Source organism: Chiloscyllium plagiosum, chromosome 17, assembly GCF_004010195.1.
Source record: "Chiloscyllium plagiosum isolate BGI_BamShark_2017 chromosome 17, ASM401019v2, whole genome shotgun sequence".
NCBI classification, from domain to species: Eukaryota; Metazoa; Chordata; class Chondrichthyes; order Orectolobiformes; family Hemiscylliidae; genus Chiloscyllium; species Chiloscyllium plagiosum.
The window spans coordinates 32,971,072-32,992,074 of NC_057726.1; the positions used below are offsets into that span (position 1 = coordinate 32,971,072).

Below are 21,003 nucleotides of genomic sequence, written 5' to 3' on the forward strand. Positions count from 1 at the left end.
GATGGGAAGGCTCTAAAACAGCAACGAGCTGCAAGAGGGCCAATTTAGATTAGATTAGATTACATACAGTGTGGAAACAGGCTCTTCAGCACAACAAGTCCACACTGACCCTCCGAAGAGCAACTCACCCAGACCCATTCCCCTACATTTACCCCTTCACCTAACACTATGGGCAATTTAGCATGGCCAATTCACCTGACCTGCACATCTTTGGACTGTGGAAGGAAACCAGAGCACCCGGAGGAAACCCACGCAGACACTGGGAGAATGTGCAAACTCGGCACAGACAGTTGCCTGAGGCAGGAATTGAATCCGGGTCTCTGGCGCTATGAGGCAGCAGTGCTAACCACTGTGCCACCGTGCAACAGGCTCAAAGGGCTGAATGGGCTACTCCTGTTTCTTTCAGATATGGGAAGGCTTACCTTGGCAGTGAAAATCCTGGCCTTTGTGTTTTGCTTAACATACTATGACAGTTAAAGTTTACTGTTAAGACAGATAACATTTTAGTGTTCTGAATGGAAACGGAAAGACTTGTTGAATCTAGAGACAGATAGTTGAATTTAGATGGAAACTGATATTTTGGAGATGTAGAACTCTTGTAATAATGACCGTGTCTGTAGAAAGCTTTGTAGTTCTTATGGTTTTGTTTGCAAAGATCCCATGATGGTTTGTAATGCTTGGGTGGGTGAAAAAGAAATTTAACTCTATTTGTTATTTCTCATGAAATCATAAGCATCTCTGTAAATAAGGCATTCACAATCTTGCTATAAATATCAACTAAAGGAAATAATCCTCCTTTGTGGCATCATACTTTCTAACAGGAAGTCTTTTCACTTGGGGTAGATTTATTTTTCCTATAAGCCATCTGAGTTACACTATTATGGATAGCATTACATATAAACAGTTATTGAATATGCATGAATGAATTTGTAGGAAAGAATAGAAACCTAAGCCTATTGAAGTTTATGGAAACCTTTAAGGAAAATCAGGAATCAAATTAGAGGATATTTCTTCATTTTAATTTTACATTGTAGATATGTAACTTGATGTTAATATCAATGATTTAATCCCTGTTTTCTCTGTTATAGTTAATTCACTTTTGAGTCATGTCCCATAGGAGCCCTACCTGAGTATGACAGCTTTATTTTATGTGATATTTTTAACAAGAATTTAAATAGCTAGGACAGACAGTTTTAGCTTAAAACCTCGACTTTAGAGACAAAGCACAAGAAGGCAGATTGCTACCTGAATGGCTGTAAATTGGGAGAGAAGAGAGTGCAGTGGGACATGGGTATCCTCGTCTTCCAGTCGCTGAAGATAGGTATGCAGGTGCAGCAGATGGTAAAGAAGGCAAATGGTATGTTGGCCTTCATTGTGAGAGGTTGAGTACAGGAGCAGGGATGTGTTGTTGCAGTTATACAGCCCTTATTGAGGCCACGCCTAGAATATTGTGTGCAGTTTTGGTCTCCTTTTCTGAGGAAGGTTGCTGTTGCTCTTGAGGGCATGCAGCAAAAGTTTACTAGGCTGCTTCTGGGGATGGTGGGACTGATTGAGGAGAGATTGACGAGGTTAGGATTGTTTTTGCTGGAGATCAGATGAGTGAGGGAGTATCTCATAGAGATTTATAAAATTCTAACAGGACTAGACAGAGTGGAGTCAAGAGTGTGGTGCTGAAAAAGCACAGCAGGTCAGGCAGCTTCTAAAGAACAGGAAAATCGACGTTTCGGCAAAAGCCCTTCATCAGGAATGAGGCTGGGAACCTCGGGGGGGGTGGGGGGTGGGAATGGAGTGGTGGAAAGATAAATGGGAGGGAGCTGTGGCTGGGAGGTAGCTGAGAGTGCAATAGGTGGATGGAGGTGGGGATAATGGTGATGGGTCCATCCTTTCCCCCACCTCCATCCACCTATCGCACTCTCAGCAATCTCCCCCCAGCCCCAACCCCCCTCCCATTTATCTCTCAACCCCGAGGCCCAGCCTCATTCCTGATGAAGGATTTTTGCCTGAAACACCAATTTTCCTGCTCCTCGGATGCTCCCTTTTCCAGCAACACAATCTTGATTCTTATCACCAGCATCTGTAGTACTCACTTTCACCTAGACAAGGTGAATGCAGGGAGGATGTTCCCGATGATGTGTGTGTCCAGAACCAGGGGTCACAGTCTGAGGATTCGGGGTGGACCACTTAGGGTGGAGATGAGAAGATGTTTCTTCACCCAAAGAGGGTGAGCCTGTGGAACTCATTACTACAAGAAATAGTTGATGCCAGAACATGGAATGTGTTCATGAGGCAGCTAGATATAACATTTGGGGCACATGGGATCGAAGGTTATGGGGAGAAAGCATTATTAGGCTATTGAATTGGATGATCAGCCATCACCATGATGAATGGCGGAGTCGGCTCGAAGAGCCAAATGGCCTATCCTGCTCTTATCTTCTATGTTTCTATGTCTGTCTTACATAGCTTGTATTTCCTGGAACAGTTGGCTGTTAGCCTGAAGCCAGAGTATATATCTTGAGATCTGACACCCCACATTAATCATTGCTGACTAGGAATCGCTTCCATTTTTATCCACAATCATTGGCATAGAATCCCTACAGTATGGAAGCAGGCTATTCAGCCCATCAAATCTACAACAGCCCTCCAAAGAGCATCCCATCTGGACCCACCCATCCCTGTAACCCTGCATTTCCCATGGTTAATCCACCTAGCCTGTACATCCCCAGACACTATGGGCAATTTAGCATAGCCAATTCACCTACCCCTGCCCATCTTTGGACTGTGGGAGGAAATTGGAATATTTTGAAAAAAACTCATACAAACACAGAGAGAAAATGCAAACTCCACACAGACAATTACCAAAGGGTGGAATTAAACCAGAACCCCTAGCACTGTGAGGCAGCAGTGCTAACAACTGAGCCACCGTGCTGCACATTGGGAGGGTGTGCAAGTTTGCAGTCAACCTGGCTGACTGCATTATGAACACATTTTCAGTAGCCATTAAGTCCTGGAGTGAGATTTGAAGCACAAGCTTCTGGCAAGGTGACACCATAGCTGAAGACCTCTTGTGAATAAAAACATGGAACATTGGGTAATTTCAGTGGAAGGAAAGATATTCCTCGTAATAAGTTTAAACAATTCAATCGGCCTTTAAAGAACTATGTTGATCAGTGATAAAACTTTGGTGCATCTTAGCAAAAGATTTTTGAGTTTTGAAGATGTTGTCGTCCTATGATGAAAATCTTGAAATTGTTCTCACTATCTATTAGGCACAGCTTGCAGTTTGGAAGCCATTAAGGATCTTCTTAGCTTTACTGTTTTATGGTACTTTTAACTGTCATGTAACTATTTTTTCATTGTTAGGGCAACTGGTGGACCATCAGGTAGAAGTGGACATCGGATGGTTGTTTGTAAGAGACAGATCTTGGTGTTTGGTGGATTCCATGAAAGCACAAGGTAAGTACCGTGTTGGAGATAACTATAATTCTTGACAAACGTTTATTTAATACCAATAGCAAAACCAGTTTTTTATGAGCAAATTCACAAAAATTGTGCTTTGACCACTGTTGAATCTTCACTTGTTGCAACCATTTTGGTCAATTCTAGCACAGTTTTAGAAGTCAAATTTTTTTACTGTGACAAAGACATAGTAAGAGCTACAAGAAGATAATACGAAGAAGTAAGCAATATTCGTTTAGTCCCAAACAGAGACAAGGCAGTAGGGCTTTGCAGAGATCTCGTGAGTTTGAAAAATAATAGGCAGAAAAGGAGCATCATTCCTTTTTGGTACGAATTCAGAACATAGAATGGGCTCACTTCTCAATTTCTCTGATTTCTTGTCAAGGTCACATTGTTGACAGTTGTAGAATGATGAAATCTGACCAGTTTTCTGATTCAGATGGAAAACAGTTATGACACTGATACTTAAATTTTATCAGGATATACGAATACTTAGGTGAGAGAGAAATCTGCTGGTTTTGCTTTAAGGTTTGCTTTAAGGTTTGTTCCTTAAAGAGGGCTGCTTTCAGCTGCATATTTCTTCAAGATTTCACCTCTAGGGTCTCTAAAAACTTGACCCCAGAGGCTGTTGGTAGACAATAAACAGCGCTGATCTAACACTTCTGTTTATTTGTCTATCATGCAATTAGACCATTAAAAATCTCTTTGAAAAAACTTTTATTGAACTCTTTCTTGCAAAATTGTCTGTTTTTCCAATAACTGATAATTTAGAATTCCTTTTTATCTTTTGATTTTTAAAGCTGAATTTCACCGAAAATTAGCAAAGTGTCAATTTCAGGGAGTTTTGTGGATTGTTTCTGTCCATATGCTCTACTTGCATGCACCATACTTCTGTGCTGCTGTTCTCTTGTGTTCATCAGCAGCAAAGGTACTGGCCACTGCTAGGACTTTCTGGGATTCACAGAGCCATATTTAAACACCAGTAGTTGAGTACTACCAGCCAGCAGCTCTTTGAAGTTACAGTTTAGGAGATGATGCCCCAGCAATGCCAACAGAAGCAAATTGGTACTCAACTTGTAGGTTTTTGTGCACTGGATGGTGGAATGAAGGGCTGTCCTCTTTCCTCAGGATTGCTAGAAGAGACCATAGCACCAGACCCGGACTTTGCGAAAATAAAGGAAAGAATTCCAAGAACAAATGATCCACTGAGATTTTTGCGATATTTCTTCTTCAGAAAATAATTGATTCTTGAAGGATTTCTTCAGGCAGAGATTAGTGAATCTGTGGAACTCATTGCCTTGGAAGGCTGTGCAGACCAAATCATTGAGTGTATTTAAGACCGAGATAGATTCTTGATTAGTAGGCGGATAGAGGATTACAGGGAGAAGGCAGAAGCATGGGGGTTAAGACACACATCAGCCATGATCGAACAGTGGAGTAGATTCAATTGGCCGAATGGCCTAATTCTGCTCCTATATCTTATGCAACAAAAACAGAAGTTGCTGGAAATGCTCAACAGGTCTGGCAGCATCTGTGAAGGGTGATCAAAAGTTAACACTTCTGATCTGATGACCTTTCCTCAGATGGTTTTGTTATGATCTTATAGAGACAGATTGTCTCAATTGATGTTAGTTGTGCAAGTCTCATTCAGAATAAACATACCCAGAACTTTGATTCTGTTCTGTCTGCATGACATTTCAGTTTCTGTATGATGCTGTTTAACAAGACTTTCATGGTGTTAATGCAATTTGATCTAAGTATTGAAATAACTCTACAGCAGCTAGTATCCAAGTCACCTTTCATTTACATGTGTAAAGTCCTTGATCCAGCTCTCCCACAGCCAGCTCTCTCAGTGAACAGAACCTCTGACACTCCTGTTTACATCTGTCATCCAGGGCCCCTTGATGGACCAGATTAATCGATCCAATCAGGGGAAATCATTCAATGACTGACCTCATTGCTATCACAACAGTATTTGCTTCACACGGTATACCACCACTTAAGTAATGACATTGAATGCTTGGTAATAGGTCTGCACAACACCAGTTACTGTATTTTTGCAATCAAGACCGTCATCAACATGGTTTTCATATGATGCATTTTTTATTTCAGTGAAAGTTATGTACATGATTTTTTATGCATGTTTTAGTGGTCCCATGTCCAATGATTTTCAAAAGGTTTGATTTTCCCTAGAATTTGGATTGTCAATTAATTCAATACTTTATTATGTTTTCAAATATAAAATAGATTTTAAAGCATTGCCAAAATATATTAATGACTTTAATTGGCAAGTGTTGCTCATACTAATTCCTGAGAATTCAAAAGGGAAGTGTTTAATTTTGCAGTTATCTAAAGAATGCCTCAAATTTGGAATAGCATTTCAATATTTTAGAAAATGTGATAAGAATGAAAATGACCCCAAGCATTAGGGCATTCCTATTATATTTGTGCAACACCAATATGTAGCATGAATAAAACTGTTTTATGATATATAGTGATAGTATGGAAGCATAGTCCTCGGCAAGAATGAAATCATGAAGTTAGAGAATGGTTCCAGTTACATAATCGTGTGAAGGTCTGATTCCACTGATGTACAATTGATTGTGGGAACAGAATTACCATGGTTTGCCACAAATGTATGCGGTTGTGTAAATTGGCTGCTGCCTGCTAATCATTGAACCTTATGAATCTTCTCCAAGTGATTCCGAATTGTTTTTCTATTTAGTGTCATTTACCTTTTTTCAATCTAATCATAATTAATTGTTTTATCTTAAAGCTAACAAAACCTTCTGTTTTCAAGAAAGAGTTAATATTCTACTTCATTGCAGTTATAAGTACAAATTAATTGGATAATATTATACTAAAATGGTAAGCTTCTCACCATTTAGACAGAAAATGTTTGATAAGCAATTCTTTATTTCAGGGATTTTATTTATTACAACGATCTTTATTCCTTTAACTTGGATACGTTCACGTGGTCAAAGTTATTTCCATCTGGGACCGGCCCATGCCCTCGCTCAGGTTGTCAAATGGCATCCACTACAGATGGCAATGTAGTGATATATGGGGGATATTCAAAACAGGTAATTTGTTCATTTTTGTGAATCTTCTGTTTAAGTTTAGCGTAAAGCAACTCGAGACAGATATATAACAGTAGCAATTGCCTTGAAGAATTTACAGATATCTAATATAGTTTTCCTTTGATTTGTTTAAAAATGTTTCATTAGGAGATAAATATTTCTTACAGAACAACAGTTGAGATTGTGTATATGTTTAAAAAATTCCAGTCTTCATTGATTAATATTTCTGTCACTTGTTAAAATAAGTAATTATTAGTTTGAGAAAACTGTTAAAGCCATTAGGAAAGGAAAATATAGAAAGCTTCGGGAAAGCTGCAGTAGCCTTGGGGCCGCAATTGATTGATGAAATAATAGGCTTTTCTGATTAAAATTTGTTTCTATTTTAGTCACTGATAGCCATAATTTAATTTTTTAGTAATTAGTGCTGTCATCTTTATGCGTCAGTATTGTTTGGCTTACCCCATAATTAATTGGATTAAAAATTTAAATATTGATAAAATGGATAGTCAAGTAAATTTCAGAGGTGATGGGAACTATACATTTAACTTCAGTGCTTCTGAATTAAGCAAGGACATTAAGGCTATTGGTCCTAACAATGTCCTCACTGTAATACTTGAATTATTTGCCAAAGTTAACTGCTCATTTGCCAAACTGTTCCAGTAAAGTTGTGACATTCAAGTACATTTAACAATGCATAAAACAATCAATGTAATCCTGCTGACATTTCCCAATCACAGTGCAGTTGGTGTTATGCAAATGGAAGAAGGAGCAAGTAGTTGAGAAAATGGATTTCATAAAAACAAATGAAGAATCTGGCAACATTGAAAGTGGAGAAGTACATCAACCTTCATGGATCATAGCCTAGGTTATTGAGGGAAGTGTAAGTAGAAGTTGAGAGGCTTTGGCAGCCATTTTCCAAATATTATTAACTATGGAGATGCATCAGTGTACAAGAAAGATTGCAGATGTTACATTTCTGATCATAGACAGGGCAGGGGGAGAGGAGTGGGGAGAATAAATGAAGTACAGGCCAATCATCTTAATATCAGGGGTGAAAAGTCTTTCAAATCCACTTTGAAAACTATAAGGTAAATTATGTTTGACTAGCATACTTGACTGAGGAAAGCTTGAGAACCAAGTATTTGGAGTGAAGAACCAGGGGTGACATGAGGAAGAATTTTCTTATATGCAGTAGATGGTAGGGCTCTGGGATGAGTTGCTGGAATTTGCAGTGGAGACAGATTCAATCGAGGTTTTTAAAAGGGAGTTGGATAATTATCTGAGGGAAATAGCTGAAAAGTGGGATTAGCTGAATTGCTCTTAGAGAACTGACACAGGTACCAGAGGCCACGTGACATTTTTCTTATTGTAACCATTGTATTGATCTTTGAAATAACAGGAGAGTTGATGTGTTTATAAATTTGAAAAGGCATTTCAAGAAGGATCAGCATAATAAACTTGTTTGCGATATAAAAGCCAATGAAATTAAATGGACTGTGGCAGCAGAGTTACAAAATACACACCTGCAAGCAGAGGTGTTTTATAGAGTGGAGGAGAGTAAGCAGTGGTGCCATTTTTAAGACAAGTGCTCTTTTTGTACTTATATTAATACTATAATGAATATGTGTGTGTGTGTGTTCATATGTAATCACAGGGCATAATTTCAAAGTTTACAGATGTAATAATACTCAACCAAAGTAAAAATCAATGCGAAAGCAGACATTGGGCCCGATTTTCTAGGGACTTACCAACTGAGTCCTTTGACCACTCTGCCACTTCTTTCTGAAAAAAAAACTTTGCATTTCTGATGAGATTCTGATCAAGGCCCTTTAAAAATGTAGAGCCGAAGTTCTCACGTGATACATGAGTTGCCGTATGCTGAAGCTTAAAAATCCGGAATCACAGGCAGCCAGTTTGCCAACTGCTGTCAAACAGTTGGTACACAAGATAAATGTGATATTAGGATGTCAGGAATTCGGGCACCAGAATGACTAGGCATCTCCTGGGATGGAGGGAGGTCAGGTCCTGAGCAACTGAATTGGGATCTACTCCCAAGGTTAAGGATGCCAGGTTTGCGCCAAAATGGTTAGAAGGGAGCGATGATCCTGAGCAGGAGAAGGAGGGGAGCAAACCAGAGGCAAGTTCAAGTAGCAGGGCTTGCAGATGTGATTGGGACAGAGGTAGGTATCAGGTCGGGGTCTGAGGGGTGTAAATGGTCTGTGGAGTTGCAGTTGGGAGTGTGAATTAAGTCATGGGTAGTTGATTAGTTACTTGGGCCCTCCAAGTCTAAGCTGATCCGAAGCTACTGTCTAAACCTGTTGCCTAATTCCTAAGCATTTGTATCCCTCTGCTCCCCACTTACTCAGCATCTGCCCAGACGCATCTTAAATGAATCTACTGTGCCTGCCTCTACTAGCTCTGCTGGCAACGCGTCCCAGACACCTACCACCCTCTGTGTAAAGTATTTGCCGCATGTATTCCCCTTAAACTTTTCACCTCTCACCTTGAAAGCGTGACCTCATGTTATTGAATCCATCACCCTGGAAAAAGCTTATCTCTGTCTACCCTGTCTATACCCTTCATGATTTTGTAGACCTCAATCAGGTCTCCCCTCAATCTCCTTTTTCCTAATGAAAGCAAACCTAACCTACTCAACCTCTCTTCATAGCTAGCACCTTTCATACCAGGCAACATCCTCATAAACCTTCTCTGCACCCTCTCCAAAGCATCCACAGTATTCTAAATGCGGCCAAACCAACGTCGTGTACAATTTTAACATGACTTTTTAATGGAGTATAAGAGCTGGCAGGTCAGGTAGTTATATATTTACTAATCTTAGTTTTCCTGAGTAACTATTGACTTGATTTCATTTGAACCCTCCAAATTCTCCAACTTAACTAAACTTTCAGATGGTTCCAGCAGGGAAACTTTTCTGGGCATAGGAGAATCTTCAAATTTCTGGGCAGTTCCTTGATGGTTTGCTATGTTGGTAATCTACAGAGACCCCTTGTGCAACTTTCATCAATGCTGGAATAACAACTGTGTGACTATTAGAAAATCCAAGATATTAACACAATTATATAATAAACCCAATACCTATAGGTCAGTTTAACTTGCTGATCAGAGAGCTTTTAGAAATGATGATCAGAATTAACAGCCACTTGGACAAAGCTAAATTAATGAAGAAAGCCAGTATAAATTTCAATAAGGCAAATGTACTTAACTAAATTTTTACGAAGGTTACAGAGAGGATTGATGAAGGTAATGTTGTTGATGTGAAATGATCGTCTGAACACTTTTGCTGAAGTGCCATGTGACTGGCTTATCTGCAATGTTAGAGTTTATGGTTAAACAGGGAAACACATGGCAGATGCAATTGAATGCAGAGGAGGCTGAAGTAATTCATATGGAAGAATGAGGAGAAGCAATAAAAACTAAATTGTGCTATTTTAGTTAAAGGAAAATAACTGCAAAAATCTAGAAATTTTCCTTGTGCAGGTTAGAACCGGATAAAGAGACAGTTACCATCTTTATCTTAATTAAATCTGCTAGTGACTTCATGTATTCAGTAGATTTTTTGTTGTACGTCAGATGTGTGAAGAATTAATTTTATAAGAGCTCCAATATTGAAATTTGCTGTTGCTGCGTGGTATATCTTTGAAAGTTAATTCAGTAAAATCTAATTTTATTTGTAAAAGGTGATGCGAAATGCACGTTAATTTATTCTTTTCGTTTGTGTTTGATCACTATGATAGGAAAAGGATAATCTACTATATGAAAACAAATTCCACAAGAGCATTCCATGTTCATTTATTTGGATCCACATACTGGTGATCCCATAGGCAACAGTTTTATACTTCTATACAAGGCCTTGGAAATATTAGCCATAGTTGTCGATACTTGTAATCAACCATGTTCAGATGTTATAACACACATCAGGAGTAGGCAGGGCTTGATTGTGGAATTTTGACCAAGAGGTAGGGATGCTACCACTGCACCACAGGAGACCTTCAGGAACATTGTAGATATAAATGTTATTGCACAGAATCACACAATCACTACAGTACATAAAGAGGCAATTTAACCTATCAAGTCTGCACCAACCCTCTAAGGAGCATTTTACCCAGATCCACCCCTGCACCCGACATGGGTTATTATTAATGTGGCTAACCCATCTAACCCGCACATCTTTGGACTGTGGGAGGAAGTCGGAGCACCCAGAGGAAACCCATACAGACGTTGGGAGAATGAGCAAACTTCACAAAGGCAATCACTCAAGCCTGGAATCAAACCCAGGGTTCCTGGCACTGTGAGGCAGCTGTATTAACCACTATGCCAACGTGCAACCCACATTTCTGGACCAGATGAGATGAACCTGGGTTTCCTGGTTCAGAGGTAGGGACACTGCCACTGCAGTACATAAGCTCTTTAGCTAGACTTATAAGCTTTATACATGACATACTGACAGAAGGTAACACCAGGTATTGTTCATGATAAATCTGAATAACGACACAGTTGCAGAACCATTTTCATGTGAACTCAACTACCTTCTCATTAACCTTTTCATTTTGTGTACAATTAGGTGTTTTGACCTTAATATCCTTATTTTTCAATTAATTGCTCAGTTTGTAAACCTACTTTGCATTATAGTTTGGTAAAGTAGAACCTGAATATATTGTAGAATAGTGGAAAATAATGACCTCTGATTGTTAAGCCTTGATAACGAGATGAAACTGAGATGAGCTCTACTTTTTCAACAAATACTTCAGTTCCATGAGCCTGGTGAAAATTGACTTGCTTTGAAAGAATTTGGCAAAGGCAATCTGTGTGGATTATAACATTGTTATAATGAGTCATTATGAGTTTAGAATGTAGGCTTCTGCTTTTGATATTAGATTTTTAAAACATTTTTTGACTTTTAAGCTCAGTTGATATAATACATTTTCTCTAAATTTGATTGTTTTATTGTCAGTGGAAGTAATTTTAATATCTTTCCTTTGTTGAGACGTTGTGCAGGAAAAATAGCAGTCTTCACAAACCAGCATATGAAGCATATTCCTCCAAAGTTGGCCTGTCCTCTCACCATGTCTCCTTCCACTTGTGCCCCTTTGTGGAGTTCTGTTCTCCAAAATGCATACCCCAATTCTACAGCATTCCTCAACATTCCAACTCTGCTTGTGCTATCCCCGACTCGCTGCTTTCTGTGCCACCTATTGTATGTTTTGAAGGGCCCATCAAGACATCTATTCCTGTCTCATTAGCTAGCAACTCTCCCAACCAATCCCAAGCCAATAGTCCCTCCCAGGTATCCTGGTCTCAGCCATTCGATCACCTTTTGCCTCCCTCCACTTGTGAAATTCTTTACTTGAAAAAGCCCTTGTTGTTTGTAGGGTATTACAGATGATTGTGTCTATATCATGCCCTTAATGGAAATCTGGTTAACGGGTGATGACACTTTCCCTGTTTAATGAAACTTCTGAGCTTTTATTTAAAATCCTTTTATCTATCAATCCAAGTTCCATATCAAGTTTTGTCAGCAAGATATCTTCACCACCTTCCTCTACGCTGAATATCTTCTCATCTTCAGTGATATCAAACACCATTTCAATTCAATCTCTGTGCTCTGTCTCCTTCAAGTTTACTATCCTCCAACCTCCTTTATTATCCATTTTCATATAAACTACGCTACCCATATCCATGGCCACCCTCTTTGCTTTGTCATATCACGTTGGTATATTGTGTCAATCACCGATGAGTCCATCTGTGATCACTTCCTTGAATAAGGACTATCTTTTTATTTTGCTGCATGTTTCATTGTGCATCGAAATGCACGTGTTTTGAAAAATGATGCATTTTGAAAAGGTTTGCTGTACTCTTTAAAAGCAAGTTATCTGGCGCTCATTGTAAGTATTATTATACTGATATTTATTGAAACTGTGGGGGAAGTCCAATTGCAGATGAGCTGGAGGCCAGAGTTGCACATGGATAGATATTTGTTCAGTAACAAATAGCTGATTGATCTGGGCAATGGTGACCCCTTGTCGATAGCAAAGGCCTTCTGCCTGCCCAAAACTGAGATTGGCTCCCAGGTAGCTGAACAGTTTATGGGTGTTGGTGTTTGAGCAGAAGCCATTGGAGCTCTCAGAAAGGAAGGAGCTGTCCTCTTTATTAAAAATAAACCTCAAGCCGGAAGAAAGTCAGTCTATTTCTCTTGTCACTTACTGTAAACCATGGCTTTGATAATGTCTCTGACTTAATTGGTTAAGTATGAACCAGTCACCTTCTGCCTCCTGCAAGCAAGTAAAAGTATCTGGAGAAAGAAGATTGAGGAGCAGCAGATTCTGATAAGCCAAAAGGCTCACCTGGGTGAACTGTGTGAAGCCTTCCCAGTTTTTCCCTTCGCCCATGATACATGTGTTTTTGTCTGTCTATGTGTGGACATGTAATGGAAGTTTTAAAAGGGTAGTTGGAATTTTAATTGGTAGAGTTATATGTAAACAGCTCATAATTGTTTACTTGTAGCTAGATTCTATTTATATGTGCTAAAATGTAATTATGTGTTGATGGGGGAAACTTGGTCAGTGCTTCTTGTCAATTGAGTTTAAAAGACAAGTAAATTGGGGAATTTGCATACTTGCTTTTTCCCCTGCATTCCCCTTCCAACCCCATTTCCTTTCATGATTGCCCCTGAAGATACGCTCCTCAAGTCACTTTGAAATGTACTTCAGGTTCTCAACTGCCTGCCTATACCCCTCCATTCATTTTGCAGTTAGCAATCTGCTCAGACTCTCACTTTCACTTTGCCCTGGATTCCTTCAATATGGTCTTCCTTTCCTCTCACTTGAGTCTCCAGGGCTGGACTTGAATGCTTATGGCAGGATTGATTAAATAGGATGAGGACTCTTTGGTGAACTGTGCGAAAGATTGCAGACAGAGTAAGAAGATTGAAGAGCAATGGTTTATCATAATGACAGTCTCACAGAACATAAGGGTCAGTTCAGTACAATGGGAATGGCAAAATCTTTCTTTCCATTTCAAGGTCTTTGAACCCATTGTTACCTCCCACATCCATGTCATTTTTCCACAACTGCATATGTAAATCCTTCCAATTAGTTTTTCACCTTTGCTAGTCCTAAAATGTTCTTTATCTTCTAATGCTACCTGAAGCCTTTGACAGGATTAATCACTCAGTCCTCCTCCATACCTCTCCTCCTTTCTTTAGCGGGATGGGATTGCCCTGACCTGATTACATTTTTATCCATCTCCTTCTCGCCAGAGAATAGCCTGCAATGACATTTCTTCCCACTACTGTGACATTACCTTAGGAGTTTCATAATGTTATATCTTTGTCTCCCTCTCATTCTTCACCTACATGCTGTTCACAGATGAAATTAATAAAAAGCATAATGTCAGAATCCACATTTGTGCTGATGACTTGCAGCTCTTCCTCATTATGAGCTCTCCTGATGCATTAATTGTCCCTGATTTTTCATAGTAGTTGTTTGACATCTAGTACTGGATGAGAAAAAATGTGAATGGTCCCTCAATCCTCTGAGATCTTCTCTAATTTATGGCCTCATAAGCTGCCATTATTTAATTGTTCCACCATTGTTGACCATGCCTTCAGTTGTCTGCACTCTAAGCGCCGAGCTTTCTCCCTCAACTCTCTGCATCAACACACCTCCTTTCAGACATTTCACAAAATGTAACATTATGATGAAGTTTTAGGCATCTTCCCTAATATCTCCTTCTAGCTCTGTCAAATTTTTATAACAGTGTTTCTGTGGTGTACCTTGGGACATTTTACTACATTGGAAAGTAATATATAAGCAACTTGTTAATAAAGACATTTCAAGATGTTCTTAAACTAAACTAGAAGTAGATAATTCGATTCTCATTTAAAGCTGACTTTAATGTTTTAACCACTAGTTGAATGTCACAGTTCATTTTAGTAGCTCATGATGATATTTAGTCCATGTACGCTTAAGACAACTGAAAAAATGTAAGAAATTTTGCCTATTCTGTTCAAAACAATGGAAACTCTTCTGATTTCAATTATTTTTAAAAATTAGCTTAAAATACTTAAAAATACTGAAAATGCTGTCAGATTAATTTCAAATCACTCATGACCATATTGATAAACATATGAAGACATGTTTTTATAAATGAAACAGGTTATTTAATAGAACAACGCTGATGATGTAGTAAGGAGAAAGTGAGGACTGCAGATGCTGGAGATCAGAGCTGAAAATATGTTGCTGGAAAAGCGCAGCAGGTCAGGCAGCATCCAAGGAGCACCTGGACCAACCAACCCAATCGCCCCATGGCTGAACATTTTAACTCCCCCTCCCACTCCGCCAAGGACATGCATGTCCTTGGCCTCCTCCATGGCCAGACCCTGACCACACGACGCCTGGAGGAAAGCGCCTCATCTTCCGCCTAGGAACCCTCCAACCACACGGGATGAATGTAGATTTCTCCAGCTTCCTCATTTCCCCTCCCCCCACCTTATCTCAGTCCCAACCCCCGGATTCCCCTACCCTTTATCTCAGCCCACTTGGCACACCAGCCTCATTCCTGAAGAAGGGCTTATGCCCGAAACGTCGATTCTCCTGCTCCTCGGATGCTGCCTGTCCTGCTGTGTTTTTCCAGCACCACATTGATTCCAGCCTCGGGCAACTGTCTATATAAAATTTGCACATTCTCCCCGTGTCTGCGTGGATTTCCTCCAGGTGCTCCGGTTTCCTCCCACAGTCCAAAGACTTGCAGGTCAGGTGAATTGGCCATGCTAAATTGCCCATAGTGTTAGGTGCATTAGTCAGAGGAAAATGGGTCTGGGTGGGTTATTCTTCGGAGGGTTGGTGTAGACTTGTTAGGCCAAAGGGCCTGTTTCCACACTGCAGGGAATCTAATAAATCTAATTTAATAAATAAAATTTCTTAGGTGATGGGAGACGCATAGCAATATTAACTCCTCTATTTATGTAATGTGTTGGGACTCGCTCAGAAACAGAATTAGAAAAATGCATCAATATCTTCAGTAATTATCAATCCTCCATTAAACTTAAAGCCACAACACACAGGCAAACAGTATTTAAATAGGCACAAGACCACAAACAAAAGTTTACAAGAAAAGTTTTTTTTAAAAATAACTGTCATATGTCTACACATAAAAAGCAGTTACCCTTAATACTGAGGAACCTCGATTATCCAGCTGAGATGGGCAGGCACTATTTTGTTTGGATAGTTGATTATTTGGTTAATTGATTCAGTGCCTCTCCTCTGGGGCTCAGAGTTTTCTGAAGTTTCCTTTTTCCTCGCTCTGCCTGTCTTGCTCCCTCTCTCTGTCTCAGGCTTTGTTTCTGAGCAGACACACACTTGTGTGTAAGGGACCTGCAGCATTGCTGAACCCCCACCTCATCAGTTCTGTGGGATTGACACAGTGAGCACTTGCTATGTCCTCTCCCTATTCAGGAGACAAGGCAGCAGCATACAGTGTGTGAGCTCCTGGTCCCCAAAACCCGGTCCAACACTGCCTCCCATCTGCCCCCCAAACCCGTCCAAACCCTCCCCCTGTCCACCCCCAACCCTGTCCAAACTTGCCCCCATCCATCGCCTCCCACCATACGCCCCCCAAACCTGACTCCTGTCCGCCCCACAACGCTGTCCAACCCTGCCCCCATCTGTCCCCTCCCACCGTCTGCCCAACTCCATCCAAACCCATTCTCCCCCCACCCCAGCCTCCCTGGAGCAGCCGGACTGGACACCAACGGTAAGACTTCTGCCTTTGGTATGGGGGATGGGGGTGAGTCTCAAATACGCACACACACCCCCCTTTTTACTGCAACCTTTTGACACATTCCACCTTTGCCCTGTACAGGACAATGTTGGAGAGATTATCTGAGGAAGTGGGGGGTGGGTTTAGGGTGTACCCCTGTGTAGAACTCCAGGGAAAGTGTGAGGAGAGAGAGGGTGGGTGGTCATGCATTTGGAGACGGTGCCTGGGCTCCCATTGATGACAGGAAGCTGGGAAAGTTTGGAGGGGTGGCTTCATTATTTAATGGCGATATTGGAAGAATAGACAGTGATGATTTCCATTCAGGAAACCAGGATGAAAAGTTGTGTCGGCAAGAGAGCACGTGTGGCGCCTGTATACCACTCCCATGTGAAAGGTGGTGCATAAAGCCATAAACAGTGAGAGCATTTTGGAAAGTCACTGCAACAATCATGGGACTTAAAATATATATTGGACTAGAAAGTAAGAGAAGAGCAAAGATAGCCTAAATGGGAAGTTCATAAAACGTTTTTGAATAATTTCTTGAACAGCATGTTCTGGAGGCTACCAGAGAGCATTCTATACTAGACTTGGTATTGTGCATTGAGATAGTTGAAGGAATGACACTACAGTTCCAAGATAGTGGTGTGCGACTTGGAGGGGAAGTTCGAGATGATAGTGTTTCCATATTTCTGTTGCCCTATCCTAGGTTATAGAAATTACTGGTTTGGAAGATAGTGTTGAAGGAACGCATCTTGTTGATGACATAAACTGTTACTTCTGTGTTTTGGTGGTGGAAGGAGTGACTATTTAAACTGCTGGATAGGGTGCTGATCAAAAGGATTGCTTTGCTCTTGATATTTTAATATATCTTTGTTATCATTTCTGAGGGATCAACTGTACTGCAGGGCCATGTGTCAGCTGCTGCTCATTCTTGCCTGAGATGCAGACAACTATTCAAGTGTTGAAACAAGTGATACTCATGGATAACATTGCACAATGTTCATTTGTACAAAACAGTTGTTTCAAGTGCTTTCAGTTTTTGCTTTTATTTTGAGAGTCTGGTTTATTAGCACTTTTATTGACCTGTATTGGATAAAAGTGGGAAGTTATAAGTGATTTTCTTTCAGACCTTTCTTTATACAGCCTATTCGCATTGTAGTTCATTGGTTTCATGCTGAGTCTCAGAGGTGAGGTGAGAGTGACAGCCCTTGACACCAAGGCTGCATTTAATGGAGTGTGGCATTAAGAAGCCCTAACAAAACTGGAATCAATGCGTATCGGGGCAAATTCTCACTGGGTGGAGTCTAACCTGGCACATAGGAAGATGGTTGTGGGTGTTGGAGATCAGTGATCTCAACTCTAGGACATCTCTGCAGGAATTCCTCAGGATGGAGTCCTAGGCCCAACTATCTTGAGCTGTTTCATCAACAACCTTCCCTTCATCATAAGGTGGAAAATTGTGCTTTCATCAGTAAACATCACCATGTTCAACGTCATTTGTGACTGCTCAGATACTGAAGCAGTCCATTCAAAGGCAGTGAGATTTGAACAATATCCAGGCTTAGGTTAACTCGTGTCAAGTAACATTCATGCCACATAAATGTCAGGCAATGACCATCTCTAATAAGAAACAATCTAGTCACCACTCTTAGACATGCAGTGGTGTTACCATTGCTGAGTCCAAAACTCAAAACCCTGGAAATTACCTATGACCAGAAACTCAACTGGACTTGCCTTGTAACTACAGGCTACAAGAGCAGGTCAGAGGCTAGGGCTCTGCAACAAATAACTCCACTCCACTTCTGACTCCCCAAAGCCTGTCCACCAGATATAAGGCACAAATCTAGAAATGTAATGAAAACTGTACACTTGCCTAGATGAGTGCAACTCCAACAGCACTCAAGAACCTTGACACAAAGCAGTCCACTTGATTGTCACTGCATCCATTCTTTACACCAATAGCTCAGTAGCAACAGTATCCACTATCTACAAGATGCGCTGCAGAAATTCACAAAAAAATCCTCAGACAGCTGCATCCATACTCATGACCACTTCCACTTAAAAGGACGAGGGCAGCAAATACATGGGAACACCACAACCTACTAATTCCCTTCATAGCCACTCATCATCCTGACTTGAAAATGTATTGCCATTCCTTCATTGTTGCTGGGTCTAAATCCTGTAATTCTCTCCCTAAGGACATTGTGAGTCTACCTACAACACATGGACAGCAGCAGTTCAAGAGGTAGCTTACTGTCATCTTCCCAAGGCCACTAGGTTGGGCGATAAAATTGCTGGCCAGCCAGCAATGTCCATATCCCATCAATGAATGAAGAAAGGTTAGGCCAATTGTGTGATGGGTGGAGTAATGGGGATTGACTACTAGCACATCCTTCTATTCATAGTTATAACAGTAACATTGTACCTTTCTGTTTCAAAAAGGCAGAACAATCTTTTCTATAGACTTTGGCAGATCAACTGCTGAAGGTAGCCCATGAGGAAGCCTGCTTCAGTACGGGAAAATCTGGTATTGTATCTTTGTCGCAGTCATAAGAACTGCTGTTACATGACCAGCTAAAATCTTAGAGATGAAATAGCAGATAATCCATGAAAATGAGCTGATTGGGTTTAGGATATGAAGCTCTTTCATGAGAAACTTTTATTAAGGGAACAAACCTGCAGTTACACGTGAAGCTATTAAAAAGGTAATTTTGTTGAAGTATTAACAAACCGATATGATTACTTTACCTTTATCCAGGGCAAGGATTTGTCCCCTTTGCAAATTCAGGCATGTTTGAAAGTTAAATCACATTTGGCAGTTTGATATTTGTGGTAAATGATTTTGTATTGTTTTCGTTTTTCCTTGCAGCGAGTAAAGAAAGATGTAGAAAAGGGCATTGTGTACTCTGATATGTTCCTCCTAAAAAATGAAGGCAAAGAATGTACAGGTATGTGCATGTGGAGTGTGATGTTGGTTGCCATATGATAGCAACTGCTAATTGATGAGTCTGTCACTGGCCCAGATCTTCGGCAAAGCAGCAGTAATCAGTAGTTTGCCACTCTGCTGGAACCCTTTCTTCTCTAGCTTCTGCTGTGTAATTATTATTAGCTCTTCCAAGCCCACCTTCTCCAGAGATAGGTCCATTTGTGAACTCCATCATAATACTCCTCGGCAGTGATACAGAACTGTCCAAAGCCTCTGAGTAGCTCAGAGTCAGAAATGTTTAAGATGGACCCCAGGGAATTGTTCATCAGAAGTTCGAACTTCCTGGGCAGTTCCCATGAATGTGAGCATGTTGAATTTTCTTAGAGAGCAGAAGAGCTGGGCCATTTTGTAACCTATGGTTGTAGAATCAGAAATACAAAGTTTACAGAACGGAAGTAGATTATTTCAGCATCAGATCCATTTCAGTGTTCATGCTCATTATGAGCTTCACCTCTCAGTTCTTCATCATATCCTTCTATTCCTGTCTTTTTCATGCTTCCCTCGCTTCCTCATTAATGCATAGATGTCATTCACCTCAACTAGTTGCATAAAAAGCTTCATAATCTGTTAATTCTTTGAGTAAAGAGGTTTCTTCTTATTTCCCAGTAGATTTATTGTTGACGATCTAATGTTTATGTCCCCTTGAGCTAGTCATTCGCACAAATAGAAAATCTTCCATTACATAACAAGACCTTTAATAATTCCTTATTTTATCCCTTCGAGAAAGGAATCGCACCCTGTACCATCTCTTATACTTCTATATCCTTCTAATAATATGACACTAGAATTGTTAACCACCTGTGTTCTCAGGAAGCCTCTACACAAGTTTAACATCCTTGCTTTTCATTTTTCCTCCCGAGAAATGATTCAAGTGCTTATTTAATGCCCTTGCTGACTTATTTCACTACTGTATCTGTAGCCCTATCCCTTCATTGCATTAAGACACATTTTCCCAAGTATGTGTTACTGCTTTATTCTGCCTTCCAGAATATATTGCATCACATGCTAGTTATCCAGCAATTCTGCGAGCTTATTAATTTCTTTCTGCATTAACTACATCCTGACATTGGTGTCATCTGTAACTTATCAAATTATATTTGATTCACAAGTGCAAATCTTAATAAGAAAAATGAACAGCACTGATTCCAGCATGAATTCTTGCAGAGCACTATTTCCCAACATTTGCCAGCTTTATAGACCTCTTTATATCCAGTCTGCCGCTTGTTCCATTTCTCTACACGCTGTCATGTATCTGGTGACATTTCCATTTTAACTAGTATTTAATACTTGCACACATTTAAGTTCATCATTTTAAAGGAACAACTAGCTTATGCAGAGTAAAATTGGCATGAAAATGATGGCAAGACATCTCGAATTATATCAATGACTCAAACTTGTGGGCGCTTTTATAATTACCTGAAAATATCAACTTGGATAAAATATGATGTGGAGGTGCCGGTGTTGGACAGGGGTGTATGAAGTTAAAAATCACGCAACACAACACAACGTTAGAGTCCAACAGGTTTATTTGGAAGCACAGCTTTCGGAGCGCTGCACCTTCATCAGGTGGTTGTGGTTGTGCATACTTCACAACCACCTGATGAAGGAGCAGCGCTCCAAAAGCTAGTGCTTCCAAATAAACCTGTTGGATATAACCTGGTATTGTGTGATTTTTAACTGGATAAAATATTGTTTCTTGAAGAA

The 21,003-nt window shown here is 40.2% G+C and overlaps 1 protein-coding gene across 2 annotated transcripts in view; it reads left to right on the top strand.

Annotated features, from left to right (window-relative positions):
* Positions 1-21,003, top strand: part of klhdc4 (kelch domain containing 4) — an 87,476-nt gene that overhangs the window by 37,633 nt on the left and 28,840 nt on the right. For both annotated transcript variants that reach the window (XM_043706814.1, XM_043706813.1), the window contains exons 6-8: positions 3,361-3,453; positions 6,380-6,539; positions 19,183-19,261. In XM_043706814.1, the coding sequence (XP_043562749.1) occupies positions 3,361-3,453; positions 6,380-6,539; positions 19,183-19,261 (332 nt within the window). The remainder of the gene's footprint in view (positions 1-3,360; positions 3,454-6,379; positions 6,540-19,182; positions 19,262-21,003) is intronic.